The 24,752-nt window shown below is 45.5% G+C and overlaps 1 protein-coding gene across 2 annotated transcripts in view; it reads left to right on the forward strand.

Moving 5' to 3' along the window:
- mycbpap (mycbp associated protein) overlaps nucleotides 1-24,338 on the forward strand; it is an 84,273-nt gene extending 59,935 nt beyond the window's left edge. For both annotated transcript variants that reach the window (XM_068004425.1, XM_068004426.1), the window contains exons 14-19: nucleotides 1,980-2,225; nucleotides 4,142-4,266; nucleotides 4,833-4,948; nucleotides 15,445-15,539; nucleotides 19,935-20,105; nucleotides 24,162-24,338. In XM_068004425.1, coding sequence (XP_067860526.1) covers nucleotides 1,980-2,225; nucleotides 4,142-4,266; nucleotides 4,833-4,948; nucleotides 15,445-15,539; nucleotides 19,935-20,105; nucleotides 24,162-24,257 — 849 coding nt within the window. In that variant the 3' untranslated portion in view covers nucleotides 24,258-24,338. The remainder of the gene's footprint in view (nucleotides 1-1,979; nucleotides 2,226-4,141; nucleotides 4,267-4,832; nucleotides 4,949-15,444; nucleotides 15,540-19,934; nucleotides 20,106-24,161) is intronic.
- The last annotated feature ends 414 nt before the right edge of the window (nucleotides 24,339-24,752 follow it).

A 24,752-nucleotide genomic window follows, 5' to 3' on the forward strand; every position in this document is an offset into this window, starting at 1 on the left:
GTCTGTGCCAGCCAAAAGGAGCTATCCAGCTTAATTCCACTTTCCAGCACTTGGTCCATAGCCCTGTAGGTTACAGCACTTCAAGTGCACATCCAAGTACTTTTTAAATGAGTTGAGGGTTTCTGCCTCTACCACCCTTTCAGGCAGTGAGTTCCAGACCCCCACCACCCTCTGGGTGAAAAAAAATTCTCCTCAGCTCCCCTCTAATCCATCTACCAATTACTTTAAATCTATGCCCCCTGGTCACTGACCCCTCTGCTAAGGGAAATAGGTCCTCCCTATCCACTCTCTCTAGTCCCATCATAATTTTATATACCTCAATTAAATCTCCCCTCAGCCTCCTTTGTTCCAATGAAAACAACCCCAGCCAATTCAATCTTTTCTCATAACTAAAATTCTCCAGCCCTGAAAACATCCTCATAAATCTCCTCTGTACCCTCTCTACTGCAATCACATCTTTCCTGCAATGTGGTGACCAGAACTGTACGCATTACTCAAGCTGTGATCTAACCAGTGTTTTATACAGTTCTAGCATAACCTCCCTGCTCTTATGTTCTATGCCTCGGCTAATAAAGGAAAGTATTCCATATGCCTTCTTAACCACCTTATCTACCTGTCCTGCTACCTTCAGGGATCTGTGGACGTGCACTCCAAGGTCCCTTTGTTCCTCTACACCTCTCAGTATCTTCCCATTTATTGTGTATTCCCTTGCCTTGTTTGCTCTCCCCAAATGCATTACCTCACACTTCTCTGGATTGAATTCCATTTGCCACTTTTCTGCCCACCTGACCAGTCCATTGATATCTTGTGCACTCTACAGCTTTCCTCCTCACTATCAACCACACGGCCAATTTTTGTATCATCTGCAAACTTCTTAATCTAGCCCCCCACATTCAAGTCCAAATCATTAATATATACCACAAAAGGCAAGGGATCTAGTACTGAGCATTGGGGACCCCACAAGAAACAGCCTTCCAGTCACAAAAACACCCTTCGACCATTACCCTTTACTTCCTGCCACTGAGCCAATTTTGGATCCAACTAGCCACTTTCCCTTGAATCCCATCGGCTTTTACTTTTTTGACCAGTCTGCCATGTGGGACCTTGTCAAAAGACTTGCTAAAATCCATGTACACTACATCAAACGTGTTACCCTCATCGACCCTCCTTGTTACCTCCTCAAAAAATTCAATCAAGTTAGTCAGACACGTTCTTCCCTTAACAAATCCATGCTGACTATCCTTGATTAACCCGTGCCTTTCTAAATGACTATTTATGCTGTCCCTCAGAATTGATACTGAACCTATAATAATGAATGTTGTCACGGACTGCTGTAACCATTTGCCTTTATATAGTACTTTTCATATTTAAAAAAAGTCCCAGAATGCTTTATAAATTGAAATGGCGGAAAAGATGCCAAAAGATGAAGGGAGAGGTTGGAAGGCGTGACTGAAAAGCAGCAACGGGTGGAAGTTCTAGTCTAATAATTGCTCCAGACAAAATGTGCTTAAGGTAGTGTGTACCATGAAGACAATGACCCCGATGGAAGGTGCGTAGACATGGGCACCTAGGAATTTTGCTGGGGGTTCCCTCAAACATTCTCTGTAACTTTGGCAGAAGCTGGGTGGAGCCTTTGGAGAGACGACATAAATGGCCGTTCACGTTCCTTCTCCGGGGGTTTCCGCTGATCTTCAGTCAAAGTTCATAGAACCATAGAAAGGTTACAGCACGGAAGGAGGCCATTCGCCCTGTTAGGTGGCCGGTGCACAGAACTCCCGCGGAAATCCCCTTTTCCCCAACCCCCACCCCCCCCCCGGAATAAGGACAATAACAGGATTTAACAGTCCAATAGCCTGCTGCGTTGCAGAATTCATTCTGACGAATCAATAATGTTTCTACTTCTGTCAATAAAAATGCACTGGAGCAGCTGCTTGGAAATTCAGATAACCAGAATTTCTTTCTCTCTTTCTCCCCTGCAGCTGCACTACAAGCACGATGTAGTGCAAAGCCTCAAGGAATTATGGAAACAGTGCTTCGTGCAAAGTAAAGATGAAGAAGAAGCAGTAAGAGGAAACCAACAGGCCACTGGGGGAGTGAACCCTCCTCCCTCCAAGGAGCCGTCCCAGGACAAAGGATCTTCCCTGCTTGTGGAACATTTAGAAAACATGAAGCACCCTGAGGAAACGGAACCCCAGTGGGACCTCTCCATCGCTTCTTTTAGACGGGTACACTTCTCTTTGCTGCTGCTACAAGAAGATTCCGATTTAAGTACAATGTAAAATTACTTTCCGTACAGCGGTTAGGAACGTGATGAGATCCATGCATTTTTAAAAAATGTGTTCTGTGGATGTGGCCGTTATCTATTGCCCAGCCCTGCTTGCCCTGAAGGCGTTGGTCAAACACGTAGTGCAGGTCAAACCAGAAAGTGGGGGTGGGGCAGGTTCCCTTCCCAGAAGGACACTAGTGAACTAGTTGGGATTTTCTGCCAATCCAGCAGCATCCGTGGTCATTTCCTGGTGCTGCCCACAAATTGCCAGGGTTGCTAGTCCAGTACCATAACCATTAGGCTCCCATTCCCTCCATGTATGAGCAATCCATTCCTCTCTATCTCTGTAGTTGCAGAGTTTTTATTTTTGCCAGTTTTCTCCCCTCCTCTCCTGAAGACGCTGATTGTTACTTGGACCATTCTTCCACTTGTGAGCCCGAGCACATTGCATCGGGCCTCCACACCCCATTGCGTGCACCCAAGTACTGGTGGCAGCGTGACGGGCACAGGAACCTGTACACAAATTGTGTGCAGGCTTGTTAGGCTCCCAAAAGATATTAAAACTAGGAGCAGTGCTCCAGCTGCACAAAGCCTGTTTAGAATGGGCCCCAATTTTTTTTTAGAACACTTTCACTCTGCCCCATGTCACCTCTGCCCCATGCCCACTATCCTTTACTCCCTCCTAGTGCTGAATGGTAGCCCATCGCTGGCAGCTCCTGGCTGAAATTCCCGTTGCTTGTATGCCTCGTGGAACAAGAGCCATGCGCGCAGAATGCCAGGAAACTATTCAAATGAGCTGTGCTCATATTCCCAGCAAGGCCAGGTGCTGTGCGGGGTCCATGTTATCGGACCCTGAGTGTCGACACTAATTGACCATTGAGAGTATGACATGAAGCCTCACCCTTCCTCTCCTCGTTCCTTAGTTGTAATAAAGCACTTTCATCAGGGACATACAGGCATTGGATGAGGACCAGATTGTGCGTGTCTGTGCTTGCCTCAATCTTTTTATTTTTAGGTTATGTCCCCTTGTGCCGAGCTCTGTCTGCGGCTGAAGGAACTGATGTGATCCTGATGACATTGATGTTGAGCTCTTTCAGTTTCCTAAAGTCGCAAACAATCCCCCTTTGCTATGGAGAATAACCTCAAACTTGGTGTCAAATCTGCCCTATTTAAAGGACAGGGAAACTGAATCTGCAAGGCAGATTTGGAAAGAAGGGGAAAAATCTGCAGGGCTATGGGGAAAGGGCAGGGGAATGGGGCTAATTGGATAGCCTTTTCAAAGACCCAGCACAGACGCAATGGGCTAAATGACCTCCCTCTGTGCTGTATGATTCTATAATTCAAACAGCAGGAGTACTGTTGCAGGCCCTCCCTGGTGTAAAGGACACCACATCTTTGCCATCGGGGCCACTGAAACCTTCCTCTAGTGGTTTTCAGCTGGTTCCTTTGACCAAAAACATTGCAGATTGAAAAGCTAAACAGCTCTGCCAATGGCCATGATTTTGAGCTCTCAGCCCACCTGGCCAGGTTAGCCTGGTACTTTTGCTATTGCTGCCCATACCGACTGTCATCCAACCTCAAGAAAGATCCCAAGCCGATTCACAAAGTGGACATTGCAGCTTTGAGCAAACCGCACATACTTATACTCAAGATTTACTCGTGAGCAGTTGCTTCATGGTTGTGTTCATGACTCCCCTGAGTAATTGTATATGTGCAAACCTTGTGGATGCAGTTTCCCTGTTCTTTAAAAAGGGCAGATTGGCACAATTATTGAAACACTTGAATTGGAAGCTGTGCATAATGTAAGAGGGGCGGAGGCTGCATTGTTTTGGAGTTCTTGATGTCTGAATTGTCTAAAGCATGTCCCTCCATCAGGATGTGTTAATGTTACTGGAGGATGAGGAACAGAAGGAGAAGGCCCTGGAACAGCTCAACCTAAAAGTGCTGAAACTCTCCACAGCACCAATCCACACCCAAGAGGACACTTTCTACAATGTGCTGTGAGTGGGACTCCTTAACCTCGCGTTCCATTGTTATTCTCTTTAAACGGTGAATGGAACAGTTTTCCACGTTTGTCACCCAGTATCAGCATCACGCGCTCCCGGTTACTTGTAACATGGCCAGCTCTGAGTCAGATTGCCAAAATATGGGTGGTTTTGTGTTTTAGGCTCATGCCACTTTCAATTGGGTTGAGACTGCCCATCAGGAGACTTTCACCCCATCACCCTCGGCTGAATTTGAACCCAGGTTCCAGAAGTGAAACACCAACAGTTAACGCACTGTTCCAACTTTTTCCCCAGTTATAATTCTTTTTAGCCTTGGTATCATTGTAGTGAATCTGCACTGCACCCCCTCCAAGGCTGATATATCCTTCCTGAGGTCCGGTGCCCAGAACTGAACGCAGTTCTCCAGGTGGGGTCTGACTAAGGCTCTGCACAATTGAGGCATAACTTGCTCACTGAACATAGCAGTGTTAATATTGAAGCTCTTAAATGTATATGGGGTGTGTTGTTTGTCTGCACTACTTATGCAAATGAACAGCTTCTCCATATTTCTTTTGCTACAGTTATCAGCTTTGGCAAGAAGCAATGGATGGGCTTGTCAGTTATTCGATGTGGCTCAGGGAGATAATGGGCCTGCCTGAAAAGGAAACTGAAAGCAGTCTCATTCTGGAAGAAACCCGTGAGTAACAAGGAGAATCTGCTTTACTGTGGCCTCGGTGATTTGTTAACTCACGCACTCCTGGTGAAATCGTTGTGTGTGTTTTTTCTGGTGTAACGTGCAATGACATTCATCTTCATTCTGCCTCCTCAATCACACTAAACGTTTGTATGATGTTGCTGATTGGCAGTGCCACACATATTCCCCTACTCCCACTGCCGTGTGACCGGAAGCTGAACATTCTTTATTGCTTCTGTCTTTTGTCGTCCAAAGTTTGGGCGTAGTCTCCAGGCTGTCGACAGGAGTAGGTTTAATGAGTCAGACCTCTGAGTATCAAACGTTCGGTTAATTTATCCCGCCCGTCTGGTTTTACGGTATTCCAGGAAACTAAAGTGTTGGCACCAGACAAGAAACCCCCAGAAAGTACCATGCCAGCACAAGCTTACCAAAGAAAAGCTCTTTAGGTCATACAAGCTCTCGTTCAATGGTGTTGCTGGTGAGTGGTTTGGGATCTGGAGCATTTTTTTTTTTTATTCGTTCACGGGATGTGGGCGTCGCTGGCGAGGCCAGCATTTATTGCCCATCCCTAATTGCCCTCGAGAAGGTGGTGGTGAGCCGCCTTCTTGAACCGCTGCAGTCCGTGTGGTGACGGTTCTCCCACAGTGCTGTTAGGAAGGGAGTTCCAGGATTTTGACCCAGCGACGATGAAGGAACGGCGATATATTTCCAAGTCGGGATGGTGTGTGACTTGGAAGGGAACGTGCAGGTGGTGTTGTTCCCATGTGCCTGCTGCTCTTGTCCTTCTAGGTGGTAGAGGTCGCGGGTTTGGGAGGTGCTGTCGAAGAAGCCTTGGCGAGTTGCTGCAGTGCATCCTGTGGATGGTACACACTGCAGCCACAGTGCGCCGGAGGTGAAGGGAGTGAATGTTTAGGGTGATGGATGGGGTGCCAATCAAGCGGGCTGCTTTATCTTGGATGGTGTCGAGCTTCTTGAGTGTTGTTGGAGCTGCACTCATCCAGGCAAGTGGAGAGTATTCCATCACACTCCTGACTTGTGCCTTGTAGATGGTGGAAAGGCTTTGGGGAGTCAGGAGGTGAGTCACTCGCCGCAGAACACCCAGCCTCTGACCTGCTCTCGTAGCCACAGTATTTATATGGCTGGTCCAGTTCAGTTTCTGGTCAATGGTGACACCCAGGATGTTGATGGTGGGGGATTCGGCGATGGTAATGCCGTTGAATGTCAAGGGGAGGTGGTTAGACTTTCTCTTGTTGGAGATGGTCATTGCCTGGCACTTATCTGGCGCGAATGTTACTTGCCACTTATGAGCCCAAGCCTGGATGTTGTCCAGGTCTTGCTGCATGCAGGCTCGGACTGCTTCATTATCTGAGGGGTTGCGAATGGAACTGAACACTGTGCAGTCATCAGCAAACATCCCCATTTCTGACCTTATGATGGAGGGAAGGTCATTGATGAAGCAGCTGAAGATGGTTGGGCCTAGGACACTGCCCTGAGGAACTCCTGCAGCAATGCCCTGGTGCTGAGATGATTGGCCTCCAACAACCACTACCATCTTCCTTTGTGCTAGGTATGACTCCAGCCACTGGAGAGTTTTCCCCCTGATTCCCATGGACTTCAATTTTACTAGGGCTCCTTGGTGCCACACTCGGTCAAATGCTGCCTTGATGTCAAGGGCAGTCACTCTCACCTCACCTCTGGAATTCAGCTCTTTTGTCCATGTTTGGACCAAGGCTGTAATGAGGTCTGGAGCCGAGTGGTCCTGGCGGAACCCAAACTGAGCATCGGTGAGCAGGTTATTGGTGAGTAAGTGCCGCTTGATAGCACTGTCGACAACACCTTCCATCACTTTGCTGATGATTGAGAGTAGACTGATGGGGCGGTAATTGGCCGGATTGGATTTGTCCTACTTTTTGTGGACAGGGCATACCTGGGCAATTTTCCACATTGTCGGGTAGATGCCAGTGTTGTAGCTGTACTGGAACAGCTTGGCTAGAGGCGCAGCTAGTTCTGGAGCACAAGTCTTCAGCACTACAGCTGGGATGTTGTCGGGGCCCATAGCCTTTGCTGTATCCAGTGCACTCAGCCGTTTCTTGATATCACGTGGAGTGAATCGAATTGGCCGAAGACTGGCTTCCGTGATGGTGGGGATATCGGGAGGAGGCTGAGATGGATCATCCACTCGGCACTTCTGGCTGAAGATGGTTGCAAAGGCTTCAGCCTTGTCTTTTGCACTCACGTGCTGGACTCCACCATCATTGAGAATGGGGATGTTTGCAGAGCCTCCTCCTCCCGTTAGTTGTTTAATTGTCCATCACCATTCACGACTGGATGTGGCAGGACTGCAGAGCTTTGATCTGATCCGTTGGTTGTGGAATCGCTTAGCTCTGTCTATAGCATGTTGCTTCCGCTGTTTAGCATGCATGTAGTCCTGAGTTGTAGCTTCACCAAGTTGGTACCTCATTTTTAGGTACGCCTGGTGCTGCTCCTGGCATGCTCTTCTACACTCCTCATTGAACCAGGGTTGATCCCCTGGCTTGTTGGTAATGGTAGAGTGAGGAATATGCCGGGCCATGAGGTTACAGATTGTGGTGGAATACAATTCTGCTGCTGCTGATGGCCCACAGCGCCTCATGGATGCCCAATTTTGAGCTGCTAGATCCGTTCTGAATCTATCCCATTTAGCACGGTGGTAGTGCCACACAACATGGTGGATGGTGTCCTCAGTGCAAAGACGGGACTTCATCTCCACGAGGACTGTGCGGTGGTCACTCCTACCAATACTGTCATGGACAGATGCATTTGCGACAGGGAGATTGGTGAGGACAAGGTCAAGTAAGTTTTTCCCTCGTGTTGGTTCGCTCACCGCCTACCGCAGGCCCAGTCTAGCAGCTATGTCCTTCAGGACTCGGCCAGCTCGGTCAGTAGTGGTGCTGTTAATTATAGGATCATAGAATGGTTACAGCACAGAAGGAGGCCATTCGGCCCATTGAGCCTATGCCGGCTCTTTGTAAGAGCAACCGAGTTAGTCCCATTCCCCCGCTCTTGCCCCGTAGCCCTGCAAATTTTTTCCCTTCAAGTATTTATCCATTTCCTTTTGAAAGCCACGATTGAATCTGGTTCCACCACTCCTTCAGGCAGTGTATTCCAGATCATAACTACTCGCTGTGTTAAAAAAGTTTTTCCTCATGTTGCCTTTGTTTCTTTTGCCAATTACCTTAAATCTGTATCTTCTGGTTCTTGACCCTTCCGCCAATTGAAACAGTTTCTCTTTATTTGGGGTTGTTCTCTTTTTAGGAGAGAAGGTTGAGAGGAGATTTGATAGAAGTGTTCAAAATCATGAAGGGTCCAGACAGAGTAGATTCCACTTTCCTGCGCAATCCCCATATCCCTTGATTCTCCTAGAGTCCAAAAATCTATCTATCTCAGCCTTGAATATAATCAATGACTCAGCATCCACAGCCCTCTGGAAATTCCAAAGATTCACAACCCTCTGAGTGAAGAAATGCCCCCTCAGCTCAGTCATAAATGGCCGACCCCTCATCCTGCGACTATGCCCCCTAGTTCTAGACGCTTCAGCCGGGGGAAACAACCTCTCAGCATCTACCCTGTCAAGCCCCCTCAGAATCTTATATGTTTCAATGAGATCACCTCTCATTCTTCTAAACTCCAGTGAGTATAGGCCCATTCTACTCAATCTCTTCTCATAGGACAACCCTCTCATCCTAGGAATCAATCTAGTGAACCTTCGTTGCACCCCCTCTAAGGCAAGTATATCCTTCCTTAGATAAGGAGACCAAAACTGTATGGAGTGCTCTAGGTGAGGTCTCCACCAAAGCCCTGTACAACTGTAGTAAGTCTTCCTTACTATTGTACTCCAACCCCCTTGCAATAAAGGCCAACATGCCATTTGCCTTCCTAATTGCTTGCTGTACCTGCATGCTAACTTTTTGTGTTTCTTGTACCAGGACACCCAAGTCTTTCTGGACACCAACATTTAATAGTTTCTCACCATTTAAAAAATATTCTGTTTTTCTATTCTTCCTACCAAAGTGCATAACCTCACATTTCCCCATATTATACTCCATCTGCCACCTTCTTGCCTGCTCAATTAATCTGACTATATCCGTTTGCAGAATCTCTGTGTCCTCCTCACAGCTTACCTTCCCACCTAGCTTTATATAGTCAGCAAACTTGGATACACTACACTCGGTCCCTTCATCTAAGTCATTAATATAGATTGTAAATAGCTGAGGCCCAGGCATCGATTATTGTGGTACCCCTGGTTACAGCCTGCCAACCTGAAAATGACTCGTTTATCCCTACTCTGTTTACTGTCCATTAACCAATCCTTAATCCATGCTAATGTTACCCCCAACCCCATGAGCCCTAATCTTGTGTAACAACCTCTTGTGTGGCACCTTATCGAATCCCTTTTGAAAATACAAATATGCTACATCCACTGGTTCCCCTTTATCTACCCTGCTAGTTACATCCTCAAAAAAACTAATAAATTTGCCAAACACGATTTTCCTTTCATAATACCATGATGACTCTGCCTAATCATATTATGTTGTTCTAAGTACCCTGTTACCACTTCCTTAATAATGGATTCCAGCATTTCCCGACGACTGATGTCAGGCTAACTGGCCTGTAGTTCCCTGTTTTCTCTGTCCCTCCTTTCTTGAATAGCGGGGTAACATTTGCTACCTTCCAATCCACGGGGACCGTTCTAGAATCTAGGGAATTTTGGAAAATCATAACCAATACATTGACTATCTCTGCAGCCATCTCTTTTAGAACCCTCGGATGTAGGCCATCGGGTCCAGGGGATTTGTCGGCTTTTAGTCCCATTAATTTCTCAAAGTAATTAACAGTAGAGAAAAAGTACTTAAGTTCCTCACTCTCTTTAGCCCTTTGGTTCCCCACTATTTCTGGGATGCTTTTTGTGTCTTCTACTGTGAAGACAGATACCAAATATTTGTTTAACACATCTGCCATTTCCTGATTCCTCATTATAATTTCTCCTGTCTCGGCCTCTAGGGGACCAACATTTACTTTTGCTAATCTCCTTTTTACATACTTGTAGAAAATTTTACAATCCGCTTTTATATTTCTTGCTAGTTTACTTTCATATTCTATTTTCTCCATTTTTATCAATTTTTTTGGTCGTCCTTTGCTGGTTTCTAAAACTCTCCCAATCCTCAGGCAACATTATAGGCCTCTTCTTTTAATCTAATACTCTCCTTAGCTTCTTTAGTTAGCCACGGATGGATCACTTTTCCTGTGGAGCTTTTATTTCTCAATGGAATGTATATTTGTTGAGAATATTGAAATATTTCTTTAAATGTTTGCCATTGCTTTTCAACCATCATACCCTTTAATTTAATTTCCCAATCTACCTTAGCCAACTCTCCCTTCATACCTATTTAATTGGCTTTATTTAAGTTTAAGACTCTGGTTTCGGACTTAAGTACGTCACTCTCAAACTCAATGTGAAATTCATCATATTATGATCGCTCTTCCCCAGAGGATCCTTTACTATGAGATTACTAATTAACCCTGTCTCATTACACAATACAAGATCTAAAATAGCCTGTTCCCTGGTTGGTTCCATGACATATTGTTCTAGGAAACCGTCTCGAATGCATTCTATGAACTCGTCCTCCAAACTACCTTTGCCAATTTGGTTTGCCCAGTCTATATGAAGATTAAAGTCTCCATAATTACTGCATTGCCTTTGTTATAAGCTCCTATTATTTCATGATTAATACTCTGTCCAACGGTATAGCTACTATTAGGGGGCCGAAAACTATTCCCACCAGTGTTTTCTGCCCCTTGTTATTTATTATTTCCACCCATATTGATTCTACTTCCTGATCTTCTGAGCCAAGATCCTTTCTCACCATCGTCCTTATGTCGTCCTTTATTATTAGGGCTACACCCCCTCCTTTTCCATTCTGTCTGTCTTTTCTAAGCGTCATGTACCCTGGAATATTTAGTTCCCAATCTTGGTCACTTTTCAACCATGTCTCTGTAATGGCTATTAAATCAAACCCATTTATCTCTATTTGTGCAATTAATTCATCTATCTTGTTACGAATGCTCCGTGCAGTCAGATAATGAGTCTTTAATTTTGACTTTTTACCATTTTTTCCTGCTTTGACCTTACTTGTTGATGCTCTACTATTGGCAAACTCTCTGTCCCTTCCTGCCACACTCTGCTTATCTTTACCCAAATCACTACTGCTCTGTTGCCTTGACTTTTCTCATTAGATTTCTAAATATCCCCTCACCTGATGCTTCTGACACCCCCCCCCCCAACTTTTTAGTTTAAAACCCTATCTACTTCCCTAGTTATTCGATTCGCCAGGGCGCTGATCCCAGCCCGGTTTAAGTAAAGCCCTTCCCAATGGAACAGCTCCCTCTTTCCCCAGTACTGGTGCCAGTACCCCATGAATCGAAACTCCTGTCTCCCACACCACTCAGCCATGCATTTAACTCTCTGACCTGTTTGACCCTGTGCCAATTTGCGCATGGCTCAGGTAGTAATCCAGAGATTATTACCTTTGAGGTTCTGCTCATTAATTTAGACCTTAGTTTAGTCCTAAAAAGAAATCAGCTTACGTATACTTTATAGTGAGATCAGTTAATGATGGGTTAGGTAGAGAACAGGGTAGGTGTACTGCATGTTCTACCTTACCCTAGCAACATGTTTTACCCTTAGCATTCCTCTCCTCCATCCATCGGTGTAGCTGTTTCCATTTCCCACAATCTGTACCATTATGGATTCTCTGACAATGTTTTTTAAAAATGTCCATTTAACACCAGATTTCAAGTAAATAGTGCAGTGAACATACTTTCCTCAGGATGTTCTAAAACCATCAGAAAGAGGAGACCTTTGTGCTGCCTGTAAAGCTGTATTTCATCCCAGGGACCCATGTGAAAGACCAGTGTTCCTCACAGCTCTCATTCCCCAACTGACCCACTCTTTTGGAAGAAACTGGCATGAGATTGTCACCGACATAACAAAATTCATCGTTCGCCAAGCAAGTGTCCTCATTGTACGTCGGGTTGGGTCTTGTAATGATAGACTGTCCCACCTCACACTGCTGGATGTGCTGTCGCAATTTGGATAAAGAGCCGTCTCCTTTTTCTCTCTTAGAGCGGTTCAGTTTCTCATTATTTTCTCACCATTTACTGCCTACTGACCAATCTGTGTTGTCTCTGCCTTTCCATTTACCCATCGTCAATCAGCTGCAATAATCCAACTTCAAACAGCGTAGAAGGAGAAAGCCTTTGGTTCAGTGATAGCATTCCCACCTCAGTCAGAAGGTCCAGGGTTCAAACCCCACTCCAGACAGCCCTGGTGAGTGGAAACCGGAGCATCAGCTCCTAATTCTGGGGTGGGTGGGTGGGTGGCCCCCTCATCATATGAGTTGTAGGAGCCCATTAAACCCTCACGTCGAATAGTACTAACCCTCCACTATGGGCTGGTATAAATATGGTTACTGCCATGGAAGGAACATTCAAGTCAGACTGTTAATCAGCCTGCGAATCTTTCCACTACTTCACACTATTCTCCATGGGAAGAGCGTGAAGATACGAAAACAACAACCAGTGCAGAACGATAGGCTGTTTCTCCCAGAATGGCGAATAAATAGAAACTTTGCAAAACATATGTAGCTACAAAGTGTCAGAATGTCCAGGAAAAAAAGTTCTCAAAATGAAGAGATTGTTGTGATGATCTGTATAGATACAGAATCCTGCCAGAGCCAACAAGTACCAGCTTTGCCTCCAGAATGAACAATACAGCCGCTGACTCAGTGAATAACTTGGATTGGAGAATTTAGTTTTCTCAATGTTCTTTCAACACCATGAACCCACAAAGAAGTTTTCAGTTGATCGCATTAGCTCGTTGAGTGTTTGTAACCCCATAATTAACAGTTGCTTGCTCCAGTCCTGAAGCTGATCTTGCAACACTCGCCATGCTTCTTATGAAGAGGCTGCCAATTTCTGTCCAGTCTAAAACCAGACAAGGTGGGACATTTTACAAAAGGCTGTGCACACGTATGAAATGGGTTCCATCCTCCCAACTGTGAAGTGGATACAATGGAGTGTGCACACATGGGATGGATGAACCTGCTTGTACAAGTGCACACCTTTTTTTAAAGCAACCATCAAAAGCAAACTTTCTCAATATTACCGAAACTGGGCTGTCCAGTTAATCTGGATTTTTTTTCTATAAGTGAGTGAGTGAACAGCACTGAATAATGACCATTTCTTTCCTTTTCCTTGCCAAGTGTCAGCTGTGGCTCAGTGGGAGCACTCTCTCCTCTGAGTCAAAAGGTTCAAGTCCCACTCCAGAGACTTGAGGACATAATCTAGCTGACACTTCAGTGCAGTACTGAGGGAGCATTGCCGGTCAGCGTGGAGTTCTTGGTTAATTATCTTTTGACCAGTCCAAAACCACAGGTAGAAAATGGTCCCCTCGTTACATGGCAACGTCCTTCTGTAATGCAGCAATAGAAAATGGTCCTGTTTTCAGTTCTTAAAATTAATGTGCAGTCACTGCCAAAACCAGTACAAAATTGATCACCCAAGTGGGTGTGAGTAAACTTGCATGTAGGGTTGTAAATATTAATTTGCTTTAACATCAGCCTTCGTAAAGTACCACAACAGCACTTAATAGCAGGAGACTCCTCCTTAAGTCATCAGAATTACAGAGGGATTGAAAACTGGCAGCTGAACCGGTCTGTGCCCCTCCCATAGCCCAGTGGGTACAGGCTGCCCATTGTCGCTATGAAGATCAGAAGATTGCGGGTTCTATCTCCATTCTGTGCTGAGTTAGCTGATCTCAGCCGGGGCAGCAGTTAGGGCTTCAGTGCCTCGGGTTAGGGCCAGGAAAAATCAGACAGGGTTCCCGTCCCTAATCATTGTCCAGTGACTCCTCCTGTAAAGTTCATGTCCATGGGTGTCAAGTGAGGACTTCCACGATCCTGTAGCCTGCTGGCTCTCACTGTTAGAGCTCACCTTTGAAGATTAGGTACTTGAGTGAACTACCAGAGGACTGCTGACACCCATCGACCAGCTGGTACCCATCAAACTTCACCCAACACAAGTCAGTGCCTTAAGAAAAGGAAGAGAGAAAGTGGGAGAAATTGGTCTGCGTCCTTACTTGCAATGTTACAGATGTGTCCGATGGAAACCCAATACATCCAGTAGAGGTACTATGATCGGTAAAGACTGAAAATATGCATGTCCAAGCTCATTTTTCCCTCGTGTTGAAGACGCCAACTCAGGCTGAGGTTTGGGTCATGGACACTAGCTGCCCTCCAGTGTCTCATCCACATGGTCATTCATGAAGTGGGACTCTGGACAGTGCGCGTCAGCAGAATGTTTGACCATGGAGGGAATGGAATCTCAATGGAGCCAAATCTTATCTTCACTCATCGTACAACTTCCCAACAAGAGTTACTGGATTGCAATCAGGAGTGGAAACCCTGGCTTATTTTTCTGTTTCCAGCTTAGGTCTACAGAGGCCAACTGTAGCCCCCTCAGGGCCTTCCCTTCTGAGATCAATTATTCAGCACAGATTGAGGATCAAACCTGGCACCTTCCTGGTCTGTATAGCCCAGTAGCCATTTACCTATTGGAGGCACGGAGCACCCCTGTCCAAGCAGTGTTCATTTTATAGCACCTTTAACATAGAAAATGTCCCAAGGTGTTTTGCAGAGGGTGTTGGGGGCGAAAAGCAAAATATAGATAAAAGGAATAAAGAAACGAATGGTGAGCCAATGAGGGAGAGTTGGGAGGGGTGACAGAGCTTATTCAAAAAGATGGGTTTTGAGAAGATTTTTTAAGGTGTATGGGTTTAAGGAGGGAATTCCAGAGAGTGGGGCTGAAGTGGCTGATGGTTCTGCCACCAATAGTGGGGTGAAGGGGAAGCAGAGTGTCAGAGTCAAGACAGAAGGGTGCTGAAGGGGATATAAGGCTGGCGGAGGTTGCAGAGACAGGGTGGGGTGAGGCAGCGGAGAGATTGAAATGAGGAGTTTACACTTAATAGATTGGAGGACAGGGAGACAGTGTAGGTCAGAGAGGATAGGAGTGATGTTTCAGTGGGACAGGTTAAAGAGTCCTAAAAAATCAACGCTTATATAAAGCGTGATCTCTAATTTGTATTTAAAGTGAAAGTTACTATTTTTTGGTGTTTTGTGTGCTTGTCTTGCATGCAGGGTGGAGCATTAAAAAAAGGCTGCATGCCTGCATTAGACAGGTCTATAAATTTACAGTCTTGTTTAAAAACAGGCACTAGATGCCTGGTTCTCATTCCTTGGAATTACCAAGCAGACATTCCTGAAACCTGGAGTGTCTGGGTCAAAGCCAGTGGGCACCCTAGTCATTCAGTGCCAATCACTTACCATGATTCTCTTTCTTTTCTGTCCATTGAAATTCCTTTCTATAAATAACCTACGACTACCCCTGGCACCGACATCGATCAGAATCAAGAAAACTTAACAAGAAGGACGATAAGAAAGCGACTGACAAAAAAGGAAAGAAATTAAACAGATCTGCTGGGAAAGAGGACGAGAGGGAGGTATGATTGCTGCTGTGATGTTTCTCTCTTCTTTCCCTGTTAAATCACTAGCTTTGCTTTTTGCTTTGGAGTCCTGTTTAGTTTGAGAATGATTTTAGAGCCATACATATGGTGAACAGCGTTACCAATAACCTGTACCCAATCTAATCTGGATTAAGCTCCAGATGCCCTGCCTGACACACACTTCCTCCTTCATATGATATGTCTTGATTTCACCACAATATCATCTCCTAATTCAACTTGTTCTTTTTACAAGTCCTCAAAACTCGAACTCCTCACTTCCCTCAGTCTTCCCTCCTTTCTACAGGTTTTGAAAACCCAAACTTGGTGCCAGCTAATCTATATCTCTTGATTTGCCTCAACTTCCCTTTTACTCTTTTCAGCCCTGATGGTAGCCAACACTCTTGGCCCTGGCCTTTCACCTTCTTTAATTACCTCTCCCAGATTAGCAGGCATGAGGACATCACTGAGAGGGTGCAGAACATTGAGGGGGGGGAAGGGAAACAGCCAGAAGTCGTGGTCTATGTGGGAACCAATGACATAGGAAGGAAAAGGGTCGAGGTTCTGCAGTCAGAGTTTCAGGTGCTAGGGAGGAAGTTAAAAAGCAGGACCTCAAAGGTAGTAATCTCTGGATTACTCCCAGTGCCACATGCTAGTGAGTATAGGAATAGTAGGATAGGACAGGTAAATGCGTGGCTGGAGCAGGAGGAAGGGCTTCAGATTCCTGGGGCATTGGGACCAGTCCTGGGGCAGGAGGGATCTGTTCCAGATGGACGGGTTGCACCTCAACAGAGCTGGGACCAATGTCCTCGCGGGGAGGTAAACTAGTGCTGTGGGGGAGGGTTTAATCTAATTTGACAGGGGGATGAAACAGCAGAGAGGAGAAACAAGGTACACAGAGGACTGGGAGGGACAAGTAGCACTAGAGTAAAGAATAGTTCAGAAAGAAGAGGGATCAGACAGGGGGCAAATGTGAGGCAGTCTAAGATGAGTTTGGAGTGCATGTGCGTAAATGTACATAGTGTGGGAAATAAGGTTGGTGAGCTGCAGGCTCAAGTTGCCAAAATGGGATTATAATATAGTGACAATAACAGAGACCTGGCTCAAAGAATAGGATGATTGGGTACTTAATATTCCTGGCAACCAGGTATTCAGGAAAGAGAGGTGGGGGGGGCGTGGAAACAGTGGCAGTATTGATCAAAGAAACTATTGTAGCACTGGAAAGGGATGATGTAATTGAGGGGGGGTCAAAGACAGAATCTATTTGGTTAGAATTAAGGAACAATAGAGGAGCTATTACTCTACTGGATGTATGCTATAGGCCACCAAATCATAGAAATCTACGGCACAGAAGAATGCCATTCGGCCCATCGTGTCTATGCCGGTCGAAAAGGAGCTATCCAGCCTAATCGCACTTTCCAGTACTTGGATCATAGACTTGTAGGTTATTTCAAGTGCATATCCTGGTACTTTTTAAATGCGATGAGGGTTTCTGCCTCTACCATCCTTTCAGGCAGTGAGTTCCAGATCCCTACCACCCTCTGGGTGAAAAAATTTCTCCTCGTCTCCCCTCTAATTACTTTAAATCTGGTTATTGACCCCTCTGCTTAGGAGAAATAGGTTCTTCCTATCCACTCTAACTGGGCCCCTCAATTTTATTAACCTCAATTAAATCTCCCCTCAGCCTCCTCTGTTCCAAAGAAAACAATCCCAGCCTATCCAATCTTTCTTCATAACTAAAATTCTCCAGTCCTGGCAACATCCTTGTAAATCTCCTCTGTACCCTCTCTAGTGTAATCATATCTTTCCTTTAATGTGGTGACCAGAACTGTACGCAGTACTCAAGCTGTGGCCTAACTAGTGTTTTATACAGTTCCAGCATAATCTCCCTGTTCTTCTATTCTGCGCCTCAGCTAATAAAGGAAAGTATCCCGTATGCCTTCTTAACCACCTTATCTACCTGTCCTGCTACCTTCAGGGATCTGTGGATATGGACTCCAAGGTCCCTCTGCTCCTCTACACCTCAGTATCCTTCCATTTATTGTGTACTCCCTTGCCTTATTTGCCAACCCCAAATGCATTACCCACTTTTCTGCCCACCTGACCAGTCCATTGATATCTTCCTGCAGTCTACAGCTTTCCTTGTCACTATCAACCACACGGCCAATTTTTCTCATCTGCAATCTTCTTAATCACGCCCCCTACATTTAAGTCTAAATCATTAATATATACCACAAAGCCAGGGACCTAGTACAAGGTACCCTGTGGAACCCCATAAGAAACAGCCTTCCAGTCGCAAAAACATCCATCGACCATTATCCTTTGCTTCCTTGCCACTTTCTCTTGGATCCCATGGGCTTTTACTTTTCTGACCAGTCTGCCATGTGGGACCTTGTCAAAAGCCTTGCTAAAATCCATGTAGACTACATCAAATGTGCTACCCTCATCGACCCTCCTTGTTACCTCCTCAAATGGTGGGAAGGAGATAGAGGAGCATATTTGCAGGCAAATTACAGAAAGATGCAAGAACTATGGAGTAGTGGTAATGGGGGACTTCAGTTATCCCAACATAGACTGGGACAGTAACAGTGTAAAGGGCAAAGAGGGGGAGGAATTCCTGAAATGTGGACAAGAGAACTTTCTGGAACAGTGTGTTTCCAGCCCAACCAAGAAGGAAACGATACTGGATCTAGTTCTGGGGAATGAAGTGGGGCAAGTGGAGCATGTTTCAGTGGGAGAGCATTTGGGGAACAGTGATCATAATATTAGGTTTAGAATAGTTATGGAAAAGGACAAGGAACAATCAAATGTGAAAATACTTAACTGGAGGAGGGCAAATTTCAGTGAGTTAAAAAGGGATCTTGCCCAGGTGGATTGGAATCAAAAATTACTAGGCAAAACAGTAATTGAACAATGGGAGGCCTTCAAGGAGGAGTTGGTTCGGGTACAGAGTAGACACATCCCTATGGTTGGGGGATGGAGGGGGGGGGAGAAAGAGCCTCCAAAGTTGGAGCTCCCTGGATAACTAAAGATATAGAGATAAAAATGAAATAGAAAAAGGAGGCTTATGACAAATGTAAGGATCATAATACAGTAGAGAACCAGACTGAATACAGAAAGGACAGAGGAGATCCAAAAAAAGGGAATAAGAGGGATAAAGAGAGAGTATGAGACTAGATTAAAGGTTAACATAAAAGGGAACCTAGTAGAAGGGTAGTCAAAGAAAGGGTGGGACCAATTAGGGACAAAAAAGGAGATCTTCTTGTGGAGCCAGAGGGGATGGCTGAGGTACTAAATGAATACTTCACATCCATCTTCACTAGGGAAGAGGATGCTGCCATCGTAGCAGTAAAGGAGGGAGTAGTAGTGATATTGGATAGGATGAAAACAGATAAAGAGGAGGTACTCAAAGTAGAAAAGTCACCCAGTCTAGATGGGAGGCATCCTAGGTTACTGAAGGAAGTAAGGATGGAAATTGCAGAGGCTCTGGCCATAATCTTCCAATGCTCCTTAGATATGGGGACGGTCCCAGAAGACCGGAGGATTGCAAATGTTACCCACCAGTACTGTATCGCAGTGTTATCGTGTATATCCTCCACACGAGCAGTAAGTATCCTAGTCCCATGTTCACACCCAGTTCCCAGGTCCCTTTATTCCCCTTTCATTCAATCATCTATCTGACCAATATTTGACATGGCCTCTGCTTCAATCACTAACTCAGATAGTGAATTCCAAAGCCTCACATCTCTAAAAAAAAAAGTTTCTCCTGCTCTCTGTCCTAAATCTCTTACACTTATTCTTAAATCTATGTCGCCTTGTTATAGATCTATAAATCACTGGAAACAATCTGATTCTATCTACTCTGTCCCATCCCTTCATCATTTTAAACGCCTCACCAAAATCGCAGATAATATCTTTCTTTGTATTTATATTTCCTCATACCAGGCAGCATCCTAGTGAATCTGTCCCCTCTCTTTGGTTCAACTAAAGGTTATATAGATTCACCATTACATCTCAACTTTTATATTCTATAGTCTTGCCATAAAACCTAGGATTCCATTAGCTTTTTTACAGCCTTATCCACTTGCTGCTTTTAATGTCTTGTGAACCTGAACTCCCAAATCCTTCTACTTTTCTACATCACCCCACTTTCCCCCATTCAAAGTAACATTATTTTTTTTGATTAAAATGTACCAGCACACACACACTGGCATTGAATTCCATCTGCCACCTTTTTGCCCATTCCACCATCTTATCCCCTTGTACCTCCCTTCTGATCCTCGATGTCTCCTAAAATATGAAAGGGTTTGTGGGTTGTCGGGTGGTGAAAGCAGAGCCCCAGTTGTCTGAGCAGAAAGTGTACGGCCTTACTAACCTGTGCCATCCTTCCCGTAGAAACGCATGTCTGCCAGAAAGGGAAAGGGTAAAGATGATAAGAAATCTGTCAGCCCCTCATCATCCAAGCTCAACAAACAGACGGTAATATCCAAGGAAAGCCATGAGCACGACCAGAATCAGGGGGATCCCATCACACAGCGGACGTACAGGGAGAAACTATACACAGAGGTGAGATCCTCATCCAGGCACCGCCTTCACTGTTACATGATATCCAGCACAGTGAAGGAGAGGCAAAGTTTCTTACAACACTGTTACTTGTGTGGTGGTAGCAGGGGGAGGGCAAGAGAGAAAGACGTATAAGGCTGTTCAATATTTAAGTTTTGTGTTTTTAAACAGAAATTAAAGAAATAATCCATCTTGATGTTGGTAGTAGAATCACACTGTATTCGCTCCCTTGATGGCCTGGTATAGGGGCTAAGCTGTACAGACCAGGACCTTCCAGGTTTGACTCCCAGTCAGCGGTGAACTAGTGTAGTAGCAGTAGGGGTGCTTTCAGTTGGCCTTAGTGCCCCCAAGGCTAGAAAGGGAAAACAATCGGGCAAGGGTCCCATTTCTGGTCAACGTCCATTGACCCCTATTGGAAGGTTCGGAGGTGCAGACATTGGATAAGGATGGGATCAGGCTCAGCTGTCGAATAGTCTGCCGACACTCGCTGCCTAGGCTCACACTGGGCCGAGGCACCAGAGGCCTGCCAGCACCTACGGAGCTGTACTTCAAAAGGAGGCACCATCTACAGGTCGGGAAAGCAGAAAGAGGTGTGTGTTCACCGAGAAACCACTGCTTGTTTCAGAACCCTACGAGTATGTTAATGTTCTATTCTGCCTGTGAAGATCAGTGCTTCTAGTTTTGAGTTTGCCCTTCTCTTGAAGGTGCTGACTGAGATGTAGTTCCAAGGCCGCTGACCACCTACCCATAAAACTCAATTGTCTGGGCTCACACATGAGGTACCAGGGCACTGCTAACACCTATCAGCACTTTCAGAGAAAGAAAGAGGGCAGGAAATTAGGAAGCAAAACTCTACATTCCAATTTTGGGGCTGCCTGGTTGTGTCTCTTCACCATATTGAAGCTGCATCTTTGTTTGCAGTTCGTAAATTACTTTGGGGTTTGTTTTATGCTGGGGTAGGGTCAGCACCACTTACCCAGCCCAAGTCCAGAGTGACGCATGTCATTTAAATAAAGACGGAACGGGCTGATTGCATGAGCGGCTGTGAAACCAGCCTGGTTGATGTTTGCGCCTGGGCACTTGATCTGATTTGCGTGTGCCTAATGGCCTCTTGTTCTGGGCAGACTCGAAATCCTTTTATAAATCCAGCATCAAAAAACAAGATTTATCCTGTGTTCATTTCTCAACATTAGGAGGAAGCAGCTGTTCAACATACTGAGACAGAGGAGAGCAGGAGGATGCAAGCTGTCCGAGGGAGGTGGGGTCTGGTGGGATTGCCACCAGAGGTGGAAGGACTGAGAGGGGGTGGAGGGGGTTGGAGGGAGTGTGATGGGAGCCGGAGAGAATACAATCAGAGGTGGAGTGGGTGAGATGGGAGCTGGAGGGAATGAGATCTACTGGCAATGGTAAGATCAGGGCCAAAAGAGGGGTCAGGGATTGGGGAAAAGGCAGATTGACAAACTTTTAAGGCATAAAATCACCATTTTCTCAACCAGTTTCTAAAGCTTCATTCTAACAGGAGTGCAGGTGTCAGACTGCACGAAATACATGAAGAAAGGGAGCACATCCTTCTGTGCTGCTGATGTGTTTTGTGACTTTAGATTCCTTCTAATGGAACTCATCAAGTAAATAATTCAGTGCTCCAGATACAGGACATGGCGCTAATGGAAATATTAGAGCACCTAATGCATGAAAGTTTAATTATTTATTCCTACTGGCACAGGTGAAGACTCTGCCTGTACTGAGTACACTGTAGAGAACATCCATGATAGCACAGTACATTGCCCTACTTGATTGGACAAAATATCGGTTTTGTTTTCAATTTGCCTTTATTTGGATGACCTTTTTGTGATACAGAATGTTTTGCTTATAAATGAGAGTGATGTTACCACTTGCTATATGAGCCACCCAGTCCCAGGGCAGGTACAGCACGGGTTAGATATAGAGCAAAGCTCCCTCTACACTGTCCCATCAAACACGCCCAGGGCAGGTACAGCACGGGTTAGATATAGAGCAAAGCTCCCTCTACACTGTCCCATCAAACACTCCCAGGGCAGGTACAGCACAGGTTAGATACAGAGTAAAGCTCCCTCTACACTGTCCCATCAAACACTCCCAGGGCAGGTACAGCACGGGTTAGATACAGAGTAAAGCTCCCTCTACACTGTCCCATCAAACACTCCCAGGGCAGGTACAGCACGGGTTAGATACGGAGTAAAGCTCCCTCTACACTGTCCCATCAAACACTCCCAGGGCAGGTACAGCACGGGTTAGATACAGAGTAAAGCTCCCTCTACACTGTCCCATCAAACACTCCCAGGGCAGGTACAGCACAGGTTAGATACAGAGTAAAGCTCCCTCTACACTGTCCCATCAAACACTCCCAGGGCAGGTACAGCACAGGTTAGATACGGAGTAGAACTCCCTTTACACTGTCCCAAACATCACCCATGCACCAGGACTGGATTGCAGGACTCTTACAGAAGATAATTTCATTCCATCAGTCTGGGCCACATTTGAACACAGCTGAAAATCCAGTATTGACCCATTGCTCCATTCAGTCCTCTACAGAGTGCCTTTAAAAGGGGAAAGCAAGTTTAGTAATAATATTAGTATGAGCTCCTCCAGAGGCCCAGTTCAGTGCTACTTGAGCTTTCTCGGATCGGATTCTTTTTCATACCGGAGACAACTTTTCTCTGTTTTTAGTAGAGTTGATAGTGAGGACAGGAAGCAGGTGTTTTGATTGTAAAACTTATTTAATGAACATACGAGCAATGATGGACAGGAAAAGACCCTCTTGTCCATCCAGCCTGTCCCACACAACTGCGATACCTTGTGTATCACAATATATACACTCTCCACCCCACCCCAAAACCATGGGAGAGATTAAAAAAAAAGATAAAAACCCAGGCCAATTTGGGTAAAAAAAATTTTGGCCGGTTCCTCTCTGACCCACTTAGACGATCAAAACCAGTCCAGGAGATCACGCTGGCCCTGATAATTCTATACATTACCTACCTTTTGTCAGAGGTGATCGCCACCCCAGCCAGAAACAGGTCTAACTCTTGTTTGAAGGAGTTTAGTGAATCAGCGTCCACTGCACGAGCTATCAGCCGGTTCCAGAGGTCCACTATCTTTGGGAAAGGAACCACCTCCTGACATCTAACCTAGAGCCGACCTTGTACAACTTAAAATTGTGACCCCGGTCCTCCCTAACCTATTTAATTGGAACAAACTGTTAACGTGAACAGAATCTATTCCTTTCTTTAGCTTATAAACCTCATCCAGATCACCCTGAAGTATTTTCTAAAGTGTAGAGTCCCAGCTCTTTTAGCCTATCTTCTTACCAAGATGCTTCATACTGGGAATGAATCCAGTGGCCCAGCGGAGGGGCATGTAATGCTGGAGGCAATTTTGTGCCGTGCCCTCCTGAAGGCAATGGCTTGTGCGAGTGGGTTTCAGGGGCCGATCTTGTGTAAGCCGAGACAGTGAATGTCAGCAGGGTGATACAGTCAAACTTGACTTTGTCCTTAACTGGTTCGTTCTCTCTCTCTCTCCTATTTCTATCCCTCCCCCTTTCCACCTCTGCCTCTCTCCCTCTCTCTTCCTCCATCCCCCTCTCTCCTTGTCTCTTGCTCTCTCTCTCCCCCGCTCTACCTCGCTTCCTCCCTCTCGTTCCTCCTTTCTCCCTCTCGTTCCTCCTTTCTCCCTCCCTCTCACCATCTCTCTCCCCATCTATCCCTACCTCACTCTCCCCTCTACTCAATCTCCCTCGCTTTCCTCCTCTCCCCATAGGCTACAGGCCCTGACGCCCAAAGTTGCACCTCCTCTACAGTCCCGGCTAAGAACAGTTAACTCAGCATAGACCAGGAAACAAGTTAAGGAGCTTCCACAACAGATAATTTAGCCGCGAAACCATTGGGGGAGCTATGAAGCAATACAGTTACACTTAAGACTCCAGTCCACTCCCCTCCACTCCCTTCCCCTCACTGCCCTCCACTCATTGAGTTTTATAAAACTCATTCTTCACCAATCTCACCCTGTTTCTCCCCCTTTCAGGTCTATGGACTGATATCTTCCATGATGGACGACGTTTCTTTTCTCTTTGGGGAGCTGAAGGGGCAGCACCCAGAGCCTCTGGATAAATGTGTTTGAGTGTGCATGTAGCTGAGATTGCTGTTACCGTAATGTTACTATATATTTGTGAAAATTATATTAAACCTTTAAGAAGATGTACACTTTTTTTTCAATTATCTCCCTCTTTTGAAGCTACTGCCAGTCCCTGTGCCCCAAGTGCCTCATTCAAGTCATCATTCCTCATGTATTAACGGTTTGGGTTTGAAGACTAGATATTTTGTTGGTTTCAGTGGTCAATGGCTCCTCCTGTAAGTGGGCCTCATACCCCCTACGATCTGGAGCTCACCATTTTCTGCCCAATATCTCAGTAAACAATATCGAGGCCCAGGGACAGAGAACAGTTACTCTGCTACTGGAATGTATCATGTGGCACCGTGAATTCTCCTTCGAGAGGTGGACTGAATATAAACTCAACCTGGCCCAGGCTCTAATCCAACTGACACGTTTATTTAAATAAAACAGCTAAATGAACAGCATACAGTCTGGCTCTTACTTTTCATAGTAACACATCAA

The sequence above is a fragment of the Heptranchias perlo genome, chromosome 23, assembly GCF_035084215.1.
Source record: "Heptranchias perlo isolate sHepPer1 chromosome 23, sHepPer1.hap1, whole genome shotgun sequence".
NCBI classification, from domain to species: Eukaryota; Metazoa; Chordata; class Chondrichthyes; order Hexanchiformes; family Hexanchidae; genus Heptranchias; species Heptranchias perlo.